Source organism: Podarcis liolepis (assembly GCF_965112155.1).
Source record: "Podarcis liolepis genome assembly, chromosome: 2".
Taxonomy (NCBI): domain Eukaryota; kingdom Metazoa; phylum Chordata; class Lepidosauria; order Squamata; family Lacertidae; genus Podarcis; species Podarcis liolepis.
In genome coordinates, this window is record NC_139555.1 from 39,201,582 (window position 1) to 39,214,412 (window position 12,831).

The window sequence follows — 12,831 nt, forward strand, 5'->3', positions numbered from 1 at the left end:
GCAAAGCAACTTGCAAATCTGATGTGTTGATAAACAACATTTGTTTTCTGTGTCTTTTTCTGTGTTTAACATAACAGAAATTCCTGAAATTTATACGCATCCATGAATTACTTGGTATTCTCATTGGAATCAATTTCTCGGTGCTATGCAGTAACTGCTGAAAAACAGATGTTACCAGCTGTGTGTGCTAACATTATCTGTGACTGCTCCTATATACCTCTTTTGATTCTTGGTTTCAGTTCACCAATTCAGTATCAAATTATTCAGAATATCATGTTGGTGTCAGTCATGTGAAATGCTCTTGATTACTGCCAAGGCACTGACCTTCAGAAAATGTTGTACTTGTACATTCAGGTACGTTATAGGTTGAAAAAAATGTGTTGCTTCTATTTTTCTAGTATATCAGACATTCAAGAAAAATCTATTGGTAGGTGATGGTTTATTGATATTTCTTGCATTTGAACTGGCAATGAGATTGAATCGGTTACGAAATATACACAATCTGTAATCATTATAAACTTTTAAATAAGAGTTTCTTGAATGTGAATAATCTCTTCTCAAGCACTGAGAAAGAGATTCTGAGTTCAGGATGCCAGAACAGAAGATGAGTACTTAAAATACCCCCCCCCCGGAATGTCCTAATTCAGTTAGAAACACACACACATTTGGAGGGGGGGGGATTGAGGCAGTGGATTGCTCAGCAATATTTGACAAAAGCATGTTTTATTGAGATTAACATCCTAGGAACTACTGTGGTTTTGAATTTATTTATTCATTAGTCCAAGATATTGATGGGGAAGGAAAACTTTTTCTTTAAAAAAAATCCAGACCCACCTTTGCAATGTGTTTTGGTTTACCAGTATGTTTCCTATTCCACCTTGTATTTAGTGGCAGTTCAGTGTGGGTGGGGGCAGATATCCAGAGGCTACAGTATAAAGTCCCCACAATTGCATGTAGAGTTGGCTATGTGTGGCCCCTGACAACTAGGTTAAGCTCGCTGTTACCACTACTGCAAATTCTTGTATTTCTCAGGGATACAGGAAGCTACCACTTCATGCAGCTCCACAAGATGGTACATGGTAAGCTTTTGTGGGTTGGGGGCCTCCTGAATTCATCCTAACGTTTGTAGCTGAGAGGCATTAAAGAGGAACTAAATATATGCCTCTTCTTCCTGCACTGCAAGCAAATTTATATGCTTTACTTCTACAGATTAATTAAATCTTATCACTTCATTAAAATTGTCATTTAATCTCACAAAAGGTGCTTGATGAGCCACTGCACCTCTTCAAACAGGAGAGACCCCATTCAAAAATCTACCAGAGCTATAGCACTACAGTTTCTTGGCCCCACCAGAGGACAGTGGCAGCTAGCAGGGGGACGGGGGCTGAAAAACTGACTAGAGGAGCAAAGACAGCTGGTTTGAAGTGCTTTTTTATTTGCTGATTGCGTGTATGATGTATGTAAGCTATTTCCACTTGTCACAAGATCACTTCTGATTTTTCTGTACAAAATAAGTCAGTCAAAGACTTTTTTGGGGGGGGTGAACTGAGGGTTTGTGGTTAGATGCCACATAGTTTCACTTTCTGTGAGAAGGGGACAATTCCTACTTAATCATCCTAGAATAGCAAATTGGTCTCTATATATTTAAAGTGCTCTGCCTTGACTGTAAAGGGAACATCTAAACTGATAGTAGGGTTAAGTTTTGCAGAATTTGAGGGCTAGTCTCTTGTGGAAGTAGGTAAACCCGATACAAATACATGTGGTTTGAATGCCTTCTTTCCTGAAGGTGGATGGAGATCAACAACATAAAAACATCTGGCCTTGTTTAGAAATCCCTGCTGGCTTTTCATGTGAAACAGATATCTTCTTCTTGCAACAAATTGCTTACCTGCTCAGAAAGGACTTTGGAGGACAGAAGCATGTCTGTTATTATCAAATTCCTGTAATTCTGGATTATTTGGAGTGCATGTTATGAAATTTATTTCGTGGCATAGTGGTTGCTTATAATGACCCATTTGACAGTAGAATATTAGAATTTTCTTTATTCTGTTTTCATGCCATCAGGTCTAAGAAAAATGGCACATCATGTAAAACAATACCTATTATCCAATTAGAAGTGCCAGCTAGGTTGAAGATTTAAAAGGTGTGTGCCAATACAATGGTACCTCAGGTTAAGTACTTAATTAGTTCCGGAGGTCTGTTCTTAACCTGAAACTGTTCTTAACCTGAAGCACCACTTTAGCTAATGGGGCCTCCTGCTGCTGCCACGCTGCCAGAGCACGATTTCTGTTCTCATCCTGAAGCAAAGTTCTTAACCCGAGGTACTATTTCTGGGTTAGTGGAGTCTGTAACCTGAAGCATATGTAACCTGAGGTACCACTGTATCTCAACGGCTAAGAAAATGTCCAGATACGGCAGCAGAGTTTTATAAGGTGGAATGCTTATTAAATTTAAAAAGTACCACATCATCATAACCACATGAAACTGTTTTATACCAAATTATGGAAAACCATTAGCGTAGAATGATAAAAAGGAAATGGACAATTAAACATTTTGTTTCAGGTAGGCAATACATTTGGCAAAAATTAAAAAAATTCACTTACAGAATCCAGAAAGCACAGATAAGTCCCCGAGCTCTGATCTATTGCATGATTTTTAGCAAAGCCCACTGTAGATAAAGCAAAGTTACAAAAGAGCGCATGAGCATCATTGCAATTTGCAATCTAAGTTTTTCTACTCAAAAACACACTAGGTGACATTAAAGCTCCTTGCCAGATTTCAGAATTGCAGCCCACTGTAAGCAAGCCATAATGGATGATTGAGTTGCACACCCATGACAAATTCTATTCTTTCTTTACTGGCTACCTCTTCGTGTATATGAACATTATGAATATATAGCCTTGAACTTCACAAAGAAATGATAACTAAGCCTCTGTGGTGCAATGGGTCAGTGTGTGTCTGGCTGTTAACCAGAAAGTTGGTGGTTTGAGCCCACCCAGGGATGGATGTGGTAGGATTCCTGCATTGAAGGGGCTGGACTAGAACACCCTTCCAACTCTACAATTCTATGATTCTAGGAAATCATTTAAATTAAAACTCAACCATTTAAAGTTCTATGGCTGCCGTAACTAAATTTAAATGACTGGAAAACATAGTAAAACCTTACAAGACCTGGACATGTTTACTGAAAAGTAAAGCAGGTCTGGGCATGTTGAATGACCAGAACCAATAGCTCGGAATAATTATCTCCTGAGGAATAAAATGAATAGACTAAAATTGAACAACTAATCCTGCCACAGAGCAGTAACTGTTCCAGAAGGATCAGTTGTGTAATCAAGTTTGTCTCTCTCTCTCCCCATCCCAAGCATATAATGTTTCAAATAATTGTCTGATTATAGCAAGGAAGGCTAAAAGGATGCTATGATTAAGGGCACATTCAAAGGTCATAAAATCAGTCATGGATGATTCTTATAAGGAAGCTTGTAGGGTCGCCACTGTGATGAAAGGTAGCCAGAAATTTAGATTCATTGTCATTTAAATCACTTGCCCAACACTCAATAAGTAGCTTGATCCATATGTTGCTGCTTTTACACATCACAAAATCGGTCATAAAGGCTGACTTGAGTCATTCGGATTTCATAATATATGAATGCTGGAGAACATTTGGTTACTCATGTGACAGGCAAAGTTTAAGGATATGTTTTTAAAAAATTATGTAAGTCAAAACAATCTTACAAATATTTTAAAAGGTCAGCACTTAAATGCACATATGGGTAACAAGCTGGTGAGATAAGTGGGTCAGAGGAGAAACAATCATGTTTGTTTGTTTGTTTGTTCGTTCAAGTGCAAATAGTTTAGAAGTAAGCTTAATTAAAAACAAGACACCCAAAGTTTTGGTAGTTAGCTAGTCATAAAATGCCCTTTTGACATCAGCACAATTATAGGATTTCCAAAAGATTTTATTCCGCATGGAAACTGGATTATTTAAACAACTGGTCTAAGGCAATGAATTTTGTTTGGCATAAGCAAAGAATTCGCTGCAATATTGCTATACTGATGAGACTCAAATGTTTGTGCCAAGGCTTTGCATTTTGCAAGGCCTGCTTACTTAGCAAAAAGAGCCTGTTACCATGGTCACAGGAGGGGGGGAAACTAAGACCCCGTGAGATATTAACATTCCTCACTCTTGGAAAGAAGTTGTTTTGTGTTAGTTTCTTTAAAGCCACTGACCCCTCTCTTTTGTGGGGGGGAGGTTTCCCCTTTGTTTTCCTTTTTCCTTTTCCAAGGCAGAAAAGAATCAGAAATGAATCTTAATCCAGGGTAAACAATCCAGGACATGAAGACTGTCACATTTGTTTCGTTATTGGGGCTGCTTGTTTCAAAGGAAGTACTCCCTACAAGTTTTAACTACTCTTAACCACAGGAAAGTAAATCACTAAGGACAAAGGGGTCACAAAGATTTCCATCTAAACTGGCTGCCCAAATGTAAATACAAACGAGCTGCTCCACACTGGAAAATGATTACTTCATGGCAACCTGCTTTCAAAGGTATATAGTTTGAACAAAATACACCTTTCCTAATCCAATTTACCAATGACTGGGAAAATTCAGAAGCCATACGTTTTTTTCCTTCCTGTGTCTATGCATTTTTTCACATCATAAAATGTACTTTTTTAAAGTAAAAACTAAGACTCCCAAACCCTAACACTTTACCAATCATATGCATATTAGCCTGGAAACCAAATGTCAAATAATTATTGTGGTTTTTTTTGGAATTGTCAGTATTTTCCCCAAGTCTATGATTGCTTTTTAAATGTTACACAGCTTCCAAAAGAGGCTCAGGCTTTAATGAGTGTCTAAGGGACAGTTTTATGCTTCTGGAGTAGCCACCATGTAACAACCCATAAACTTGAGGAATTGTTGGTAAATACAAGGAATAGTTACAGTAAATGAGGGGGCCACATCTGATGGAGGAAATCAACTATGCGGAAAGAACAGCAGGCTTCACTCAGGTCATCATGCATTTACTTTCATGTGAAAATGTTTCGAACTGGGCTGCAATACCGCAAAGGGTGCACATATTGCTACTGGTATTCTAACAGGAAGAAGCAAATCCCTCCCCTCCTCTCCATGTTATCCTCACCATAACACTGGGTGGTGGGTTTGGCTGAGAGGCACCGACTGGCCCAAGGTCACCTCATGAGCATCATGACAGAGTGGGAGTTTGAACCCTGTTCTCCCAGATCCCAGTCCAGTATTTGCCAATTATTATACCACACTGGCTGGCTAGCTTACTCTCTGAGCTTCTTTAAGACTGCACACTTTTCCACACTTACCTTTTGCTTTGCTCTTTCCAGGCAGAGGTCTGCACTTTAATGCTTCGTGTCTAAGCGATTGGTTCCCCCCCCCCCCCGCCACGAAGCTTTAAAACTGACTCAGAACAAACGTCCATTCAGGTTTTCCGCAGATTAATGTTTGCTCCAATTGAGCTTTAAAGAGCAGATTTTAGTGGGGAAAGCTCCAGAGCAAAAAAGGGGTGCTTAAATACAGAGCTTTAAATCTCGGACCATGCCTGGAAAGAGTGGAGGAAAGGTAAGTGTGGATAAGCCCTCAGTCTAGCATTGCTAGTTGTTGGAAAAACATTCAAGCTTGCTTTGTCTGAATTAAAGTCTAGGCTTCACTTTGAGCTATCCAAGGTGCTACCGACCTTCCTTTCTTTGCCTTTTGGACATTGACCTCTGCATTACCAGACCTTGTTTATCTGGGTTTACCTTCTGCTTACCATGACCTTGTCTCACTGGAATTTGACCTAACTTTGTTTCCTGGATCTAAAACAGGTGCTAGCAGTATATGACTTGGTCTTCCTGGACTCTGCACCTAGCAGAAGCCCCCACTTTAGCCAGAAGCCCAACCCCCAGGTGAGCCCATTATCCCTCTAAGAGATTCTTGGTTAGGCAAATGCACCCTTTGCCCCTTAGCTTGTGTTTGTTGGGAAAGAGATAATGGGAAGAGGCTTGGAAATCTTAGTTGACCCATTTCCAGTTTACAACTAGAAAAATGTTGGAAGGGGGTTAGCACACAGCTGAGAAGCAGCAGAGGCGAAAGACAATGCTATGAGGTCAAAACATAGAGATCAAAATTTGAAAAAGAAAGATTGGTTGAGAGGAGCAGGAGCAGGAAGGCAGTGAAGACATTAAATGTCGCCTTTCCAAAGAGTCCCTCTCTCAGAGTTGTTTTTCCTTAAAAGCATAGTCCATCAAGGGTACATTGCACATATTTGCATGTAACTTATATTTTCCCTCTTTTTATGTAAGAGTCAAATTATATTTTTTTACAGTTTAAATGTGCATTTCCCCCTTTTCCCCCATTACTTGCAACTTCAAAATAAGGATGAATAGGAATAAATTATAGATATCAATGGGGAAAAGCAAGAACAGGATCATATTACAGAGATGATTTTATGTTTAACAAGATAAGGGAGGAAAACACAAACTAAAACTTCCTAAATAAAAGTATATGAAAAGTTTATTCTGGAAAACAAAGAAAGCATTTCCTAAATTAATTTCATCATCTTCCTCCTTAGCTCTTAGATTCCCTCTTGCTCATAACACCAACATGCTATCCTTTTTCACCATCTCACAGAGAAAGGACAGCAAGCTTTAAAACTCAATACAAACGTTTACAGTTCACATCTCACTGAGCTGATCTTCATTCTGGAGTGGTCACACTTGGCAATTCAACTCGAATCCATTACTTTCCAGCCTATTACAACAATTCCAGAGCTATTTATTTTGGCTTGGATCACAATTTAACCTCATTTGTGCTTTTTCAGTCTAGCACATAACAAACCTGGCTTTTTCCCAGTCGGCAGCAAAGGTGATGGCTCTCTCTCAATCCACACAACATTTATTTCCTGGCCATCTCTAAGCTATGTTATGCCATATATTATTTGCCTCTTAAACGCGAATTGAAAAACTGACTAGAGAACTGAGGAAAAACTGGTGTGAATTTCCAGCAATATAAGATACGGTGAATCTAACTATTTTCTTTTGCCAACAGAGTCATGATGATTTACAATGTGATTCTAAACCCATTAAACAGAAGTCCCATTGATTTTCAGTGGGACTTATTTTTCTGCACAATCCTATGCACGCTTGCTTAGAAATAAGTCCAACTGTGTTCAATGGGGCTCACTTCCTCATAAGAGTTGTTAAGATTGCAGCAACAGTGTACTTAGTATTAGGCCAAATTCTGTCTTGGCACATAAAAGAAAACCTCAGCAACCTCAAAAAGAGAGTCACTTCTGACAGTTATTAAGGAAGAGTCTTGGTCTGAACGTGGATGCACTGACAAACAGAATGTTCTAGAATGCTACACAACTTGTGGGAAGCTGTTATGCAGAAAACTAAGTTATCCCACTGTCTTGAATAGCTGCTGTTCTTTTAAGGCACCTACCTCCCCGTGGCTGAGATGAAACATTTTCTCCAAGTACCATCTGAATGCCTGCTTCTTCCAATAGAACCTTCCACTTTTTTAATATATTTCCTGAATTGTCCTGTTTAGAAATATTGACACTGAGTAGGTATAATGTTTAAAAGTTAAACATTTAATTCCTCGCATTTCTTTCCCACATCTTATTGCTACGTGTGAGAAGGGATAAGGTCACTGCAAAGTCACAGCCGAGTCGTCATACTGCTTTTAAACTGCACTTTTATGAGTATTTGCCCACAATCTGACATCAATGACATCTTCCAGTGCTTTTCAGCCACACTTGGACATCATCAGGAGTTTCTGGAGGGCTCTGCTGAGGAGCACAACTTCCTCTTCTCTGAAGAGGAGCAATCAGGTAGGCAGTGAGTCCCAAGAAAAGCACACAGACCCCTGTGGGCTGCTGGGTGGCAAAAGAGGAAGACAGCTCAATGAGGAAGGGTTGCACACAAAGACCAAACCCAGCTGCAAGGTGCCTCAGCCTTTTTCGTATCCCACTACTACCCCAGAGCTTTCAGAGCTCAAGCTGATTGCAGAAGAACTGGCTGGAGCTACAGTACTGCACCCAAGCTCAACAGATTGGACTAACAAAATGGCACCAAGACATGGGGATGGAGAGAGAACAGAACTCCTTTCAAAAGCCAGAGCAAAATGATTGTCCCCCCTTCCATTTCAATCCAGCTCAGCTCCTGAAAGTCCCTTTGCAAAACAGCCAGTTTTGATACAACAATTATGCTACATCAGGGAGAGAGCCCTTTTCTTTCCCACAAACTAAGGAATTGGGAGCAGGAGGAAGAATAAAGGGAAGGGTCTGACTGGGAGTATGTCTGCGTGTGTTAAAGGTGTGAGTTTGTATCTCTGACACCACACACTATTGGGACTGACCCCCCCCCCAATCCACTTTGGAAGGTGGGCCCCTGACAGCATTCCAGCAGGGTAATACAGCTCTCACCCCCAAAAAGGTCCCCCACCCCTGGTGAAATAAACACAGTAAGAACACATTCCTGGAATTGGTATTCAAATGATAATTGTGCAGTAGAACTAGAACAGTATACTGACAGGTACATACCATACTAGCGTCGTTAAAAACAGATAGTTCCATGGAACCTTGGAAGTCTTGATCCAGAACAGACTTCAGGCATTCATCCAGCCAGCACTCAGCATTGTAAACTGGCAGAATTATGGACTACAAGGAGTAAGAATACATGACATAGAATCAGCAAAAACGCACCAACATTTTATTCCCTGCTCCACAAAAAGGTTACTTTTATTATATCCACTAATCAAACACACACAATAGTTTTTGAGCAGAAAACAAAGGACACTGTCGTTTTCTTTACAAACAGCTTTTTATCCTTCAATATTGCTCTGTTATTGATTATTGTTATTTTAACAACTAATAAATTGAAATGAAAATTAGTAGTAGTTATTACTTCTATGGACTGCTTCAAACTGACTGGCATAATTTCACACTTATCAATTACACAGTTCTTTATCAAGAATAGTAAACTAATTCCGTATTTCATAATCCTCTCGTTTAAATCAAGTTTCATAAATTCAAAATCTTATTATTCTAATATTATTATAACTGGATGAAGAGATGAACTCCTATAACCAATAACATTGGAGGAGCATTATCAAGCCATAGAACATACTGTATTTTTCACTCTATAAGACGCACCAGACCATAAGATGCACCTAGTTTTTGGAGGAAGAAAACAAACAAACAAATATTCTGAATCCCAGAAGCCAGAACAGCAAGAGGGATCGCTGCGCAGCGAAAGCAGCGATCCCTCTTGCTGTTCTGGCTTCTTTGTAGCTGCGCAGCCTGCATTCGCTCCATAAGACGCACACACACTTCGCCTTACTTTTTAGGAGGGAAAAAGTGAGTCTTATAGAGCAAAAAATACGGTATTTGTTATTCAATTGTTAACACTTTTTTTCTCTAAACAATTAGCCACACAGCAAAATGTGGTTTGCTAAAAGGACAAAAATAACTACTCCCCCCCCCCCACTTTCATTTAGAGTCAACATTTAAGTTCACTTTCAGTATCTCTATTTTGCTATGTTCAGGGAAACGCAAGCATGCATGCCCATGTCTTAAGAAATGAGCAGCTAAATCAGGGATGAAGAACCTGTGGTCCCCCAAATGTTGAACTTCCAACAGTGAGGGATTATGGGAGGAGTTTAAATACAACAACATCTGGAAGGTCACAAGTTCCCCATCCCTGATTATTCCCCTAGGGAAATAATGTATGTGCAAAGGTCTACAAATCTGATTGTCAAGCTCACACGGTAAGCATACCTTCCCCCTGTACTTTAGAAGCACTATGAATATGAAGTCCCCACCCTCTTCCTGATTTTAAGCTGTATATTTAAGTTGTATATGTGCTCAAAGTGGTTCACAGAAAAATCAAAGTCTAAATACAGTAAAACAATAATTACAAGGCATAGTAAATATATATATAATCAATTATTAATGGTTTATTTCACATATATCAATGTTTAAGTAAGCATGCAACTTAATAATGTGTCATGTCAAAGTATCCTTTAAGCAACTCCCTCATAAAGGCTCCTGGGGCTGGAGGGTGAGGCAACACAGGTGAAACCAACCATTTCCTGATAGCAACCACAGAGTTTCTCTCCCCTCGCATTTCTTCCTCTGAAAACAGTTCCTTTAAGAAGGCTCCTAGGTCTAGGGCAGGCATGTCCAACAGGTAAATTGTGATCTACCAGCAGATCACTGGCTCCCCCCAAAGAAGCCGAACAACTCAACCTCCTCCCTGAAAAAGCTCAACAACTTTCACCTGAACCCCCCAAAAAGGGGGTAGATCACTGCCAGTTTTTAACTGTGAGTAGATCACAGTCCCTTGGGAGTTGGCCACCCCTGGTCTTGGGCATTGGGCAAGGCAGAGAGAATGGCCAACAGAGTCTCTCACCTCTTATTTAGCAAAACTCTCTAGAAGCTAGCTTAGGGAACATACATCTTCCCAAGGAACATATCATGCTTAAAAGCATGTTTACAATGAGCACCCTTAAACTCTTAGGATATCCACTTATCTCAGAAATGAGCGTATCTTTTCCACAACATGCTTTTAAACATACACGGTTCTTGGAAGCATTCCCAGCAGTCCTTAAGTTCAGGAACGTAAAAGTAGGAGCTAACTTAACATTACATGCTAATAGCATGTGACAAAACCACAACTATTATTGCTATTTTAAGGAACAAGCTGATTTGGATGGGGGAAATTTACAACGGAAAAGCAATATGCACACTTCTCCACTTCAAGTCAGCCCCTTCTGGAGTGGCTTTCCTTTTAAAACAAGCAAACAAACCACAGCTGACAAGGTTTTGTTACATGCATTTGCATGAACCTTTAGCCCTCAAGATTACACCATCTTGCTTCTCTAGAACAATCCACACAGCTGGGGAAAGGCCTCAAACGATGACTATTACAGTATTATTGTTACTCTTTATTGAATTTGTTAGTCATTTTAACTTGTCCCAGGCCAACCAAAAGCCACCTACAACCCAACAAGGGGGGCGGGGGGAATTCCCCCACATAGTTACATTAAAACCAAGAGAAAAAAGAAATACATTGAAAACATCCCATCCACTTCCAAAAGGCCACAAATAGTTACAAGGCCAAAAGCCTGGCAATAGAGTTTTGCCTGGCACCTAATGATATAGCATATAATGATGGCACTAGGCAAACTTCCCATGGCACCCTCCTAACGTTTTGACCACAAATCCCACCAGCATGGCCTAATGGTCAGAGATGATGGGATTTGTAGTTCAAAACATCTGGAGAGCACCCCATTAGCTACCCCTGGTAGTATCAGCCTGACCAAAAGAAAAAGACCTTGTCGCTAAGGTTATGTTTGCTGATGCTCTGCAGCAGCTCACATTAACAACCATTCCTGAAGTTGAGTATACAGTATTTAGATTCAGCACCCACTGACAAGCTTTGCAGATGTAGAAAGACAACCGAGAGCGAAAGCAGAATATGGAACATACCACCTGAATCTCATTGCTTTCTCTGCCTTCCTTACTGAATGATGCGGCGGACTGCGACTGAGGTCCCTCCAGTAACGGAGGAGGAGATGGGGAGACTGGACTTTGGCGCTGGGTAAGCCCTGAGCCACCACCAGCACAGTTGCCTTTTTGCAAAAAGGGGCTCCCAGGTCCCCCAGAGACCCCTTTGGCCATCTCCATCCCTGACCTTTACACACTCAGAAAAATGAAGGAAAAAATGAGGGAATGGGAGGGGGGAGCAGTGCACGTGGCATCTCACAGACCAGGACTTCTTTAAACTTGCTGCAACGTGGGACTGACCAGCACCTTCTGCAAAAAGTAGATGAGGGTGAGAGAGCTGCCAGGTGAAGCCTGAGGGACACGTGGGAAGGTGCTTTTAAAAAAGCCCCAGGAGAGAGAGAGAGAGAGAGAGAGAGAGGTATAAAAACAAAGTGCAGAGAGAAGAACTCTGAGAGCCAGGTATAAGGAGGCGAGGAAATAATTAATAAATAATAATAATAACAATAATGAGGTGGGGGAAGGAAGCCACACAGAGAAGAGGAAATACAAAGCAGGCGGACAGCGGGCGCAGCGACTCTGCCTTCTTTTGCCCCCCCCCACCCGCCCTGCGCGTGCGCGGAGCCTCCCCGCCTCCCTCTTGCCCGCCGCTTCCGAGGTTCTGCGAGCGCCCAACCGGAGAAGCCGCGCGCGCGCATCCCCGCCTCCTGCTCCTTCCCCTTTCGGAGGAGAAATGGAGACCGCAACGCCTAGAGCGGCGCTAGGGAGGCGCTGCCTGCGATGTTGTAGGCGAGCCCACGAGTCGGGAGTGGCGTGGGCTGGGGGGACCCGCGAAGGAGAGCTTATATGCATGGGTTTGGGGCGGTGGCCGTATTTCTTTTCGACATCATCCTGGCCGGTTAGAGAGAGAGAGAGGCACGTGCTGGCCATCGTTTCCCTTTTTTTCTACAAAGATGCGCTTAAAAACAACAGCCGCCAAACTTTAAAAGCGCTTTGCACAAGGCGTTGTGCCGTTCGTTCGCTTTTTTAAAACGCAGCTGCCGGTCGAGTGACAGGCACTCTGCGTATGCAGAGATCCTTTGCGTTGTATTATTATTATTATTAATATTAATATATATTATTAAGCTTGGTGCTTGTTCTAACACGCATGCAAAGAGCATTCTGCACATGTTCAGAGGCACCTGGCTGGAAGTGATTGCATAGCTAATGATCACTATGCTGTATGGCAGCATCTTCGTTGCGAGTCCTGGAAGACCTGATCCTTGCCTTGCAGGCATTTTCCCACCTGGCCTGGGAGGGTGGGGCTCTGA

The 12,831-nt window shown here is 41.4% G+C and overlaps 1 protein-coding gene across 3 annotated transcripts in view; it reads right to left on the bottom strand.

The window, feature by feature from the left end:
• The window catches only part of B3GNTL1 (UDP-GlcNAc:betaGal beta-1,3-N-acetylglucosaminyltransferase like 1), a 173,835-nt gene extending 161,696 nt beyond the window's left edge, over window positions 1-12,139 (bottom strand). For all 3 annotated transcript variants that reach the window (XM_083487654.1, XM_083487655.1, XM_083487653.1), the window contains exons 1-4: window positions 11,507-12,139; window positions 8,558-8,674; window positions 7,456-7,555; window positions 2,604-2,668 (exon numbers count right to left, since the gene is read on the bottom strand). In XM_083487654.1, the coding sequence (XP_083343780.1) occupies window positions 2,604-2,668; window positions 7,456-7,555; window positions 8,558-8,674; window positions 11,507-11,704 (480 nt within the window). In that variant the 5' untranslated portion in view covers window positions 11,705-12,139. The remainder of the gene's footprint in view (window positions 1-2,603; window positions 2,669-7,455; window positions 7,556-8,557; window positions 8,675-11,506) is intronic.
• Between the last annotated feature and the right edge of the window lie 692 nt (window positions 12,140-12,831).